Source organism: Rhinoraja longicauda, chromosome 31 (genome assembly GCF_053455715.1).
Source record: "Rhinoraja longicauda isolate Sanriku21f chromosome 31, sRhiLon1.1, whole genome shotgun sequence".
NCBI lineage: Eukaryota > Metazoa > Chordata > Chondrichthyes > Rajiformes > Arhynchobatidae > Rhinoraja > Rhinoraja longicauda.
Window position 1 is genome coordinate 16,596,900 of NC_135983.1, and position 10,664 is coordinate 16,607,563.

At 49.5% G+C, this 10,664-nt stretch overlaps 1 protein-coding gene across 2 annotated transcripts in view; it reads right to left on the reverse strand.

Annotated features, from left to right (window-relative positions):
- LOC144608208 (adenylate kinase isoenzyme 1-like) overlaps positions 1–10,664 on the reverse strand; it is a 93,987-nt gene that overhangs the window by 52,365 nt on the left and 30,958 nt on the right. For both annotated transcript variants that reach the window (XM_078425761.1, XM_078425760.1), the window contains exons 5-7: positions 9,021–9,193; positions 6,913–7,026; positions 4,317–4,508 (exon numbers count right to left, since the gene is read on the reverse strand). In XM_078425761.1, the coding sequence (XP_078281887.1) occupies positions 4,317–4,508; positions 6,913–7,026; positions 9,021–9,193 (479 nt within the window). The remainder of the gene's footprint in view (positions 1–4,316; positions 4,509–6,912; positions 7,027–9,020; positions 9,194–10,664) is intronic.

Sequence of the window (10,664 nt, forward strand, 5' to 3'; positions counted from 1 at the left end):
TGCGCCTACAGGCCGGTTAGGCTGCAGCAAGTAAGCAATTCATTGGATCAGATGCAGGGAGGGGAGATGAGTTTAGCCTGACATCAAGGTCAGCATGGACATTGGGGGGCTGAAGGGCCTGTTCCTGAGTTGTACTGTTCTATGTTCATTGTCTCATTGCTGAAGGTATTTATTCACAGAATGCTGGAGTAACTCAGCAGGTCAGGCAGCATCTCAGGAGAGAAGGAATGGGTGACGTTTCGGGTCGAGACCCTTCTTCAGTCTGAAGAATGAAATCTTTGGAGGATTGCAAAGCTGGATGTGGTGCTGCACTGAGTCAGCACAGTTCCCAGCCTCCACCCTGGGCCTGGCCATGATGGCCACTCAGCCAAGTGATTCGAGCAGAGGAGGTGCCAGGCAAGGGTAGGAGAACAAGCCGGAGAACAAGGCTTCCCATTGATCTCTGCTGACCCCTACTGGAAACCTGCAACTGTGCAAGTACATGGAATATAGGACAGTGCAGCACAAGAACACGCCCTTCGGCCCTCAACCTCTGTGCGAAACATGATGCCAAGATAAATGACTCTAATCTGCCTACACATGATCCGTGTCCCTCCATTTCCTGTGCATCCACGCACCTATCCATAAGCCTCATAAACGCCACCACCACCCCTGGCAACACGTTCCAGGCAGCCACCACTCTGTGTCGAAGACCTGCCTTGCATTTCTCCTTTAAACATTGCCCCTCTCACCTTAAACGATGCCCTCTAAGAAGGGTCTCGACCCGAAACGTCACCCATTCCTTCTCTCCTGAGATGCTGCCTGACCTGCTGAGTTACTCCAGCATTTTGTGAATAAATACCCTCCGGTCTGTGACATTTCCACCCTGGGGAAAAGATTCAGACTGTCTACCCCATCTGTGCCTCTCATAATTGTACATACTTCTATCAGGTCTCCTCTTAGCCTCCAGCGTTCCAGAAAAAAAAAATCTAAGTCTTTCCACCATCTCCTTATGGCTCATAGCCTCCAATCCAGGCATCATTCTGGTAAACCTCCACTGTAGCCACTCCCCAGCCTCCACACCCTTCTTGTGACGGGGGGCATCAGTATTAGTGTCGGCTGCAGACAGTTTGCCCATTGGCCTCTCAAGATCTGAAAGGCCTTCCAGCTTTCAGAGGCCAGAACACAATCTTAACTGGCATCAACCAATCTCTGAGGTTGAAGGCGAGGATGGAATCCAGTAGACAATAGACAATAGGTGCAGGAGGAGGCCATTCGGCCCTTCGAGCCAGCACCGCCATTCAATGTGATCATGGCTGATCATTCTCAATCAGAACGTCACCCATTCCTTCTCTCCCGAGATGCTGCCTGACCTGCTGAGTTACTCCAGCATTTTGTGAATAAATCGATTTGTACTAGCATCTGCAGTTATTTTCTTATACTCCCCGTTCCTGCCTTTCTCCCCATACCCCCTGACTCTGCTATCCTTAAGAGCTCTATCCAGCTCTCTCTTGAATGCATTCAGAGAATTGGCCTCCACTGCCTTCTGAGGCAGAGAATTCCACAGATTCACAACTCTCTGACTGAAAAAGTTTTTCCTCATCTCCGTTCTAAATGGCCTACCCCTTATTCTTAAACTGTGGCCCCTTGTTCTGGACTCCCCCAACATCCAGTAGCAGAAGTGAGAATTGCCCTATTAATTTGGGACAGATATCTCGACCTGTACTGCCTCGGTTAAAGGAATTAATCTTGGACTCCCTGCCTCTCGACTTTGCCAAGTCTCTGGTGTTAGCGTGAGGGGGAATAGGTGGTAATAGTAAGGGGCAGTTTATTTAGTTTAGAGATAAAGCACGGAAGCAGGCCCCTTTGGCCCATCAAGTGCACATCGACCCTTCGCATTACTTCTATGTCATCCCACGTTCGCACTCCCTATACACACACTAGGGGCAATTTACAGAGATTAATTTACCTACAAACCCGCAGGTCTTTGGGATGTGGGAGGAAATCCAGGCAGTCGCAGGGAAAACGTGCAAACTCCACACAGACAGCACCCGAGGTCGGGATCGAACCTGGTTCTCCGGCACTGTGAGGCAGCAGTTCCACCAGCTGCGCCGCACAGTCGCAGAGACAGGATGAGTGGGAGTCCATCACCCCTCAGTCAGACCGTCTGACTCATGGTGATCTCACTCTGCGCTGCTCTTGCAGCTCACTGCCTCCCCCAACATCGCTCGGCGCACGGCGGTTAGCAAAGATGGCAGCGCATCACAGCACAGACGTACGGCTTTGAGGAGAGGGGTGGGTACAGACTGTCGCCACGAGACATCACAATCAACATGGACCAGTTGGGCAGTAGGGCCTGTTTCGGTGCTGTGGGGGCCTGTTCCTGTGCTGTGGGGGCCTGTTCCTGTGCTGTGGGGGCCTGTTCCTGTGCTGTGGGGGCCTGTTCCTGTGCTGTGGGGGCCTGTTCCTGTGCTGTGGGGGCCTGTTCCTGTGCTGTGGGGCCTGTTCCTGTGCTGTGGGGCCTGTTCCTGTGATGTGGGGGCCTGTTCCTGTGATGTGCGACTCTATACAGGGAGATCAGTCTGAAGAAGGGTCTCGACCCGAAACGTCACCCACTCCTTCTCTCCAGAGATGCTGCCTGACCCGCTGAATTACCCCGGCTTTTTGCGTCTATCTTGTACTTACAGATACAGTTCTCCAACCTCCACCACCCCCTCCCACCCCCCCCCCCCCCCCCACCACCCCCTCCCACCAACCCCCACCCCCCCCTCCCCACCCACCCACCCCCCCCCACAAGAGAAACCCTGAAACAAAGCAGTGCCCAGAGCAAACAATGGAGGCAGTGTACATTTGGTGAGGCAGGGTCAGTGGAGAGAAGAACAGGAGCTTCCAATATGAACCTTCATTTTAAAGACAATCAGCACATTTTCAACCCTGGTTAATGGTGCAAAAGGGACTTTATCAATCCAGCAGATTGTTGTTTCATTTCCTGGCGTTATTGATAATCAGGAAGGATGTAAGACAGGAGTCGGTTCTGATAAGAGTTCCTCCCACACCATCCAAATGTCCCCGATTTTAGCAGGACCGCCCACTTAACATGAAAGGAGCATTTCATGAATGGATAAATCTCCTTAATCCTTTTATTGGTAAAACCTAATGAAATCCATGACTCAACTACGCAAACAATATCAGAGTCCCCGACACGCCACTGTAAATTGTAACATAAAAGCAGCTGTGATAGCACGGTTTGGTGGGAGAGTCACCAAGGCTCAACAGCATGGGGGAGCCATGCAAACACTGACTCACTGTTTGAACGGCGATGTTGAAGCTTGAATGGTTCAAAGCAGCTGGGGATGGAGAGAGAAGGGTTCAGGAGGGATGTTTCTCACAGAACCTCAATGCATAATGTAAGGGTCTCAGCTCTTGGAGTGGAGTACTGTGTTCAGTTTCGCTCACCCTGCTATGCTGGGAAGGATGCCATTAAGCTGGAAAGAGTGCAGATTTAGATTTGCAAGAATGTTGCCGGGACTCGAGGGCCTGAGCTAAAGGGAAAGGTCGGGCAGGCCCGGGCCTTATTCCTTGGAGTTCAGGAGACAGAGGAGTCATCAAACATGGGTGTGTAAAATCATGAGGGGAACAGATCGAGTGAATGCACAGGGTCCTCCCCACAGGGTAGGAAATCAAGAAGCAGAAGACATAGGCTTAAGGTGAGAGGGGAAAGATTTAATACAGATCTGAGGATCAACTTTTATTTTGCACAGAGGTTGGAGGGTACATGGAACAAGCTGCCAGAAGATGGAAGTAGTTGAGGCAGGTAAATATAACACTTAAAAACATTTGGACAGGTAAATGGATGCAAAGGGTTTAGAGGGAAATAGGCCAAACGCAGGTAAACGGGACTAGCTCAGAGGGGCCAGCTTGTTCGCCATGGATGAGTTGGGTCAAAGTTTCCATGCTCCATTGCCCAATTCCACAAATTGAGTTGCTCATTATCCCTAGTTTATACCGATTTTGATTTTTTAAAAACAGATCCAACAATCACTTCAGATTCCCATATTTGCAGATCCCACACTGATCAGCCCAGTTATCAGGAAGCGAGTCTGAGCTGGGTGCTAATCACCTGGGTAACTCAGTCCGAAGAACGGTCCCATCCATTACCTCCACAGATGCTGCCTGACCCGCCGAGTTCCTCCTGCACTTTGTGTTGCGTTTTAAATGAGTTAATTCTTTTCAGGGAGTTCTGTTTATGAATAAATATTTAACAAGAGATAATGAAGCTAAATAAAGTAATACAAAGGGCTCACAACATTGTGTGCAGTTGCCCATGACGACCTTACCCGAACAATGAGCTCCTTCTCCTGGTAATACTTCACGATCAGGCTGATGTTCTGTTTGAAGGTGTCGACCCTGCGCTCGATGGCGTGGCTGTTGTCGTCGAGGCGGCCGTGCTGCGCAGCCCGCCGCTCGAGCCGCTGCCGCAGCTGGTGGTTGGAGCAAGCCAGCAGCAGCACCAGGTCTGGAGAGCCAATCTGCACCCGCGCAGGCACAAGAAGCGGGAGAGGTTTCAGCCATCAGTGGGAGGAGGGCACTTGGCAGCGATAATCACGCGGTAATAACCAACGGCAGACACAGGTGTGAGGAAAGGGAGTTTGCTTTCTCGCTCAACGGCAAACAAGACCAAACTTGTCCATGGTTCCTCGTGTATTATGTCAGGAGATGAATGAGACCAACCCTGCAGGCATCAAATCCGATCCCCATTGGCAAGCTGACCTCTCCCTTCACACTGTGTGGACTCAGACGGGATGAGAGGAGATCTTATCGAAACGTGTAAGATTATTAAGGGGTTGGACACGTTAGAGGCAGTCCAGAACCAGGGGTTCACAGATTAAGAATAAGGGGTAGGCCATTTAGAACTGAGATGAGGAAAAACTTTTTCAGTCAGAGAGTTGTGAATCTGTGGAATTCTCTGCCTCAGAAGGCAGTGGAGGCCAATTCTCTGAATGCATTCAAGAGAGAGCTGGATAGAGCTCTTAAGGATAGCGGAGTCAGGGGGGTATGGGGAGAAGGCAGGAACGGGGTACTGATTGAGAATGATCAGCCATGAGCACATTGAATGGCGGTGCTGGCTCGAAGGGCCGAATGCCTGCACCTATTGTCTATTGAAACACATCCTTCGGCCCAACCCATCCATGCCGATAAAGATTCCCCATCAAACTAAGCTCGTGTCATTTGTCTCTGTGTGCCCCATATATCCATCTAAACCTTTCCTATCCATGGACCTATCCAAATGTCTTTTCACCCAGAGAGTTGTGAATCTGGGAGAGAAAGCAGGAATGAGGTACTGATTTTGGATGATCAGCTCGAAGGGCCAAATGGCCTACTCTTGCACCTATTTTCTATGTTTCTATGTCTTTTAAATATTGTTTTTGTACCTGCCTCAACTACCTCCTCGGGAAGCTCATTCCATTTTACCACCGCCCTTCATTGCCCCTCAGGTTCTTTCCCCTCTCACCTTAAACTTATGCCTTCTAGTTCTTGATTCCTTACCCTGGGAAAAAGACTGTGCATTCAACCTCATGATTTTACATACCACCATAAGATCACCACTCAGTCTTCTGTGCTCCAAGGAATAAGGTCCTAGCCTGCCCAACCTCTCTCTAGATCTCAGGCCCTCGAGTCCATTGTAAGCAAGATGCCCCATTTAAACTAATTCCATTTTGCATGCATTTGCCCACAGCCCTCTAAACCTTTCCTTTCCATATATCTGTCCAAATGTCTTCTAAAAGCCATAATTGGATCAGCTTCGTTAGCTGCCTCTGGTAGCTCATTCCAGATCCCGACTACACGCACAGAGCGAAAAAATTGCCGCTGAGACCCCTCTGAAATCTCTCCCCTCCCACCTCAAGCTAATGCCCTCTCGTTTTAGAATCCCCCACCCCGAGAAAAAGACTGCGATTGCTCACTTTATCCATGCCCCTCGTGATCTTGTGCGCCACAATAAGGTCACCCCCTCAGCCTCCTGCGTTCCAAAGGGGGAAAAAGTCCTGGCCCATACAATCTGGCTGCAAGCTTTGTTCCCTTTTTAAACTGCAACCCTTCCAAATCAGAGCAAATAGATCTCCCCCCTCTTAGCTCCATCAAATATCACAAGAGAAGAGTCCTGTATCAACCCATGGCATGGGAGAGTAGCTCGTCCACTTCCTACGTCAGCACAGGTGGAAGGTCTCAGTCCCCACCCAGTCCCAGATGCACCAGGTGGCTCCTTCCTCCCGGACCATTGATCTGATTCCTATTAACCTACTATTCCTAGATGATTCCCAATGAATTTACATCATTCCTATCGACGGAAAATCCCAATTGACACCGTCTTCCACCTCACCCCATCTCCTTCTTCTAATGACCATTTGATGACCTCATTTCCGGTCACGTGACATCGGTTCATCACGCGTTGCCAGGGAGACGCGACGGCCCTCATGGCTTTGCTGGAGCCAGGTTTAGAGGAGTGACCTCTCATCCCTGTCTCCCCGGTCTTCCATCCCCCTGCAGTGCACCTTAGGGGCGGGTGAAGCAGCCTCAATAGTTTAGAGATACAGCGTGGAAACAGGCCCTTCGGCCCACTGAGTCCGCACCGACCAGCGATCCCCTGCACATTAACACGTTCCTACACACCCACTAGGGACAAATTTGCACTTGCACCAAGCCAATTAACCTACAAACCTGTTCGTCTTTGGAGTGTGGGAGGAAACCGGCGAAGATCTCGGAGAAAACCCACGCGGTCATGGGGAGAACGTACAAACTCCCTACAGACAGCACCTGCAGTCAGGACCGAACCCGGGTCTCCATCGCTGCAAGTGCTGTAAGACAGCAACTCTACCACTGCTCCACCGTGCCACCCCTACCTGTAACCCAGGGAAATGCCACCAAGAGCCCCACCTGCTCTTCAAAGGTGAAAGCCTGGTTGATCTCCTTGGGAAACCCATCCACGATGAAACCCTTTGCGTCCGGGTGCTTCATGAACTGGTGCTTCAGCTCCTCAATGGCAGTTTCCTGAGAAAGCAGGAAGGTCGCACTTCAGAAAAAATGTTGGCACATTTCTGAACATTATAAACAGTAACGTTATAAGCAGGACTAGCCCATCAGATTCAAAGGTGACACTCTCAACAAGAGTTGAGTGGGAAGAACAAGAGAAATAAAGTCAGAGTTATACATCACAAATCAGGCCCAACACGCCCGTGTCGAACAAGTTGCCCCATCTGAGCTAGCCCCATTTGCCAATGTTTGGCCCATCAACCTCTAAGCTTTCTTATCCATGTACCTGGTAAAATGTCTTTTAAATGTTGTTATTGTTCCACCGTTGGAACAAAGTTCTGACTGTTTATCCTTGCTATGCTTTTCATAATGTTTTATACTTCTATCAGGTCTCTCTCTCCTCAACCTCTAGCGCTCCAGAGAGAAAACATTTCCATGAAGGATTGAGGAGCAGAGGGCCAAGGGCAACTGGCACCCGGGGGGAGTTGAGGGCATCATGGGTCATCAATATACTCATTGAATGTCGGGGCTCACCTGTGGGGCCTGATGGCTCATGCTCCTATTTACTGATCTTAATTTACTTTAGTTTAAAGATGCGACACGGAAAAAAGGCCCTTCGGCCCATCGAGTCCAGGCCGACCACCAATTGCCTGTTCACACTTGTTATACGTGATCCCACTTTCTCACCCTCTCCCCCCACGCTAGGGGCAATTTACAGAGGCCGATTGACATACAAACCCGCACGTCTTTAGGATGTGGGAGGAAACCGGAGCACCCATGCGGTCACAGGGAAACCGTGCAAACTCCACAAAGAAAGCACACAAGGTCAGGATGGAACACGGTCTCTGTGATGCTGAGGCAGTGGCTCTACCAGCCGTGCCACAGTTTAATGCAATAACAATTCTAATCTAATCCTCCTTAAATGAATATGTGCAATTTTGGTCTCCTAATTTGAGGAAGGACGTTATTGCTATTGAGGGAGTGCAGCGTAGGTTCACCAGGTTAATTCCCGGGATGGCGGGACTGACGTATGATGAAAGAATGAGTCGACTGGGCTTGTATTCACCGGAATTTAGAAGGATGAGAGGGGATCTTATAGAAACATATAAAATTCTTAAAGGATTGGACAGGCTCGATGCAGGAAAAATGTTCCCGACGTTGGGGGGAGTCCAGAACCACAGGTCACAGTTTAAGAATAAGGGGTAGGCCATTTAGGAGTGAGATGAGGAAAAACTTTTTCACGCAGAGAGTTGTGAATCTGTGGAATTCTCTGCCACAGAAGGCAGTGGAAGCCAATTCACTGGATATTTCCAAGAGAGAGTTAGCTAGAGCTCTTAATGTGCATTTCATTTCATCTAATTTAATGTGCAATCAATAATGTACCTGCTCTCATTGATGGTTTTAAATTCACCGTTTACATGCTTTAAACTCGAGGTTAAATGCTTTACCTTTTACCGTTTACATGTTTTAATCCCCTGTCTATTTGTATTGTACTGTATTGCACTGTCTAATTGTATTGTACTGCACTGTCATCCCCTGTCAATAGACAATAGGTGCAGGAGGAGGCCATTCGGCCCTTCGATCCAGCACCGCCATTCAATGTGATCATGGCTGATCATTCTCAATCAGTACCCCGTTCCTGCCTTCTCCCCATACCCCCTGACTCCGCTATCCATAAGAGCTCTATCTAGCTCTCTCTTGAATGCATTTGTCTATATCTTTTGCATCTGTATTGCACTATGGCCCCTGTTTCGCCCCATTTGTTGCATGATCTGTAAGGAGTGGAATGACAAATAACCTAAATATCAATCAGGGCTAAAGGAATGAAGGGATATGGGGAAAAAGCAGGAACGGGGTACTGATTTTAGATGATCAGCCATGAGGGCTCAAAGGGCCGAATGGCCTACCCCTGCACCGATTTTTCTATGTTTCTAACAATAACCAGTAAAGTCGAGCCCCCTTTGCACTCTGCCGCAGAGCCCTGCCTGGGTCAGGCTGCGAGATGCCCTCACCGGGGGTGCCAGCTCTCCGTTGGAGATGATCTGTGCAATCAGCTCCCACTTGCAGTCGCTGGTAGCATGGTCAAGCATCTGCCGGCGCAGGATCTCCCCCACCGAGACAGACACAAAGCCGTAACGCTGCGCCATCTTGGTGCTCTGCGTGCCCTTGCCGCTCCCCGGACCACCTGCAGAGGGGGCAGAGATCGGAGTGAGTGAGGAACAGAGTCGCGGGTCCCGAACACGGGGCCAGGATCATCGGCGGCAAATCCAGCAGGAACCAGGTGGGGGGAGGGGGGGGATGGAGACACAAGGGGAAGGTCAAGGAAGACAGGACCACAGCTTCCCAGCCTGCACCTCTGGTCATGATGGGAACAGTCATAGTGTTGCACAGAACTGAAACAGGCCCTTCGGCCCACCTTGTCCATGCCGACCAGGTTGTCATGTTGGGCTAGTCCCATTTGCCCGCATTTGCCCCACATGCCTCCAAACCGCACATCAATGTCTTTTAAAATAAATAATTGTGTCCGTTACTATAGATTGTCCTGGCCACTCATTCGAGATATGGACTACCCTCTGAGAGAAAAAGTTGCTCCTCAGGTTCTTCTTCAATCTCTCCCCTCTCACCTTAAGCATATGTTTCGTATCCTGTCCCCTGGAAGAAAAAGACTGTGAACATTTACTTTATCCATGCTCCTCATGGTCTTGTACCCCTCAATAAGTTCACCCCTCAAACAACGATGCTCCAAAGAGTCCCAGCATATCCGACGTCTCCCTATAACTCAAGCCCAGGTAACATCCCAGTGAATCTCTTCTGTACACTTTCCAACTTAATGACATCCTTCCTAAAGCTGGGTGACCAGAACTGCACCCAGTCTCCTGGAATCAGCTCTGTAGTGTTTCACCTGATGAAACCACAATAATGACCAAATTGTAACAGACCATACACCCCACCATTGACTTCATCTGCACCCCATGCTGCCTTGAAAAGCAGCCAACATAATCATAGGCTGGTTTCACTCCAGGTCATTCCTTCTTCTCCCCACTACCATCGGGCAAGAAGCTTGAAAACGTGTACCACCGGACTCAGGGAGAGCTTCTTCCTCTTTGATATCCGGCTTCGGAAAGATTCTTCCATATGCTGGGGTACAGTATGGTTCACCTCTACCCCAATGAAGACATTGGACTTTGTCTATGGAACTGGTGCGCTACAATGCTGAGAACTATATTCTGCACTTTGTATCTCCCCCTTTGCTTTACCTATTGTGCGGGAGTTCGGCTTGATTGTGGTTATGTATACGATTATCTGATCCGATCTGACAGCATGCGAAACAAAGCTTTTTACTTTACCTAGCATATGTGACAATAATCAAACTAAACCCAATTGACCAACAACCAGGCCGTTTAAGGCAGAGATAGATAGATTTTTGATTAGTACAGGTGTCAGAGGTAATTGGGAGAATGCTGGAGAATGGGGAGCGATAGATCAGCCATGATTGAATGGCGGAGTAGACTTGATGGGCCGAATGGCCTAATTCTACTCCTATTCCTGATGACTTTATAACCAAGCAGCCTGGGCTCTGGCCAATGTGAATCAGGTATCACTTCTGCACTCCCCCCACCCTCTCCCCTCCACTGCACACCATTGTGCTTCAATTA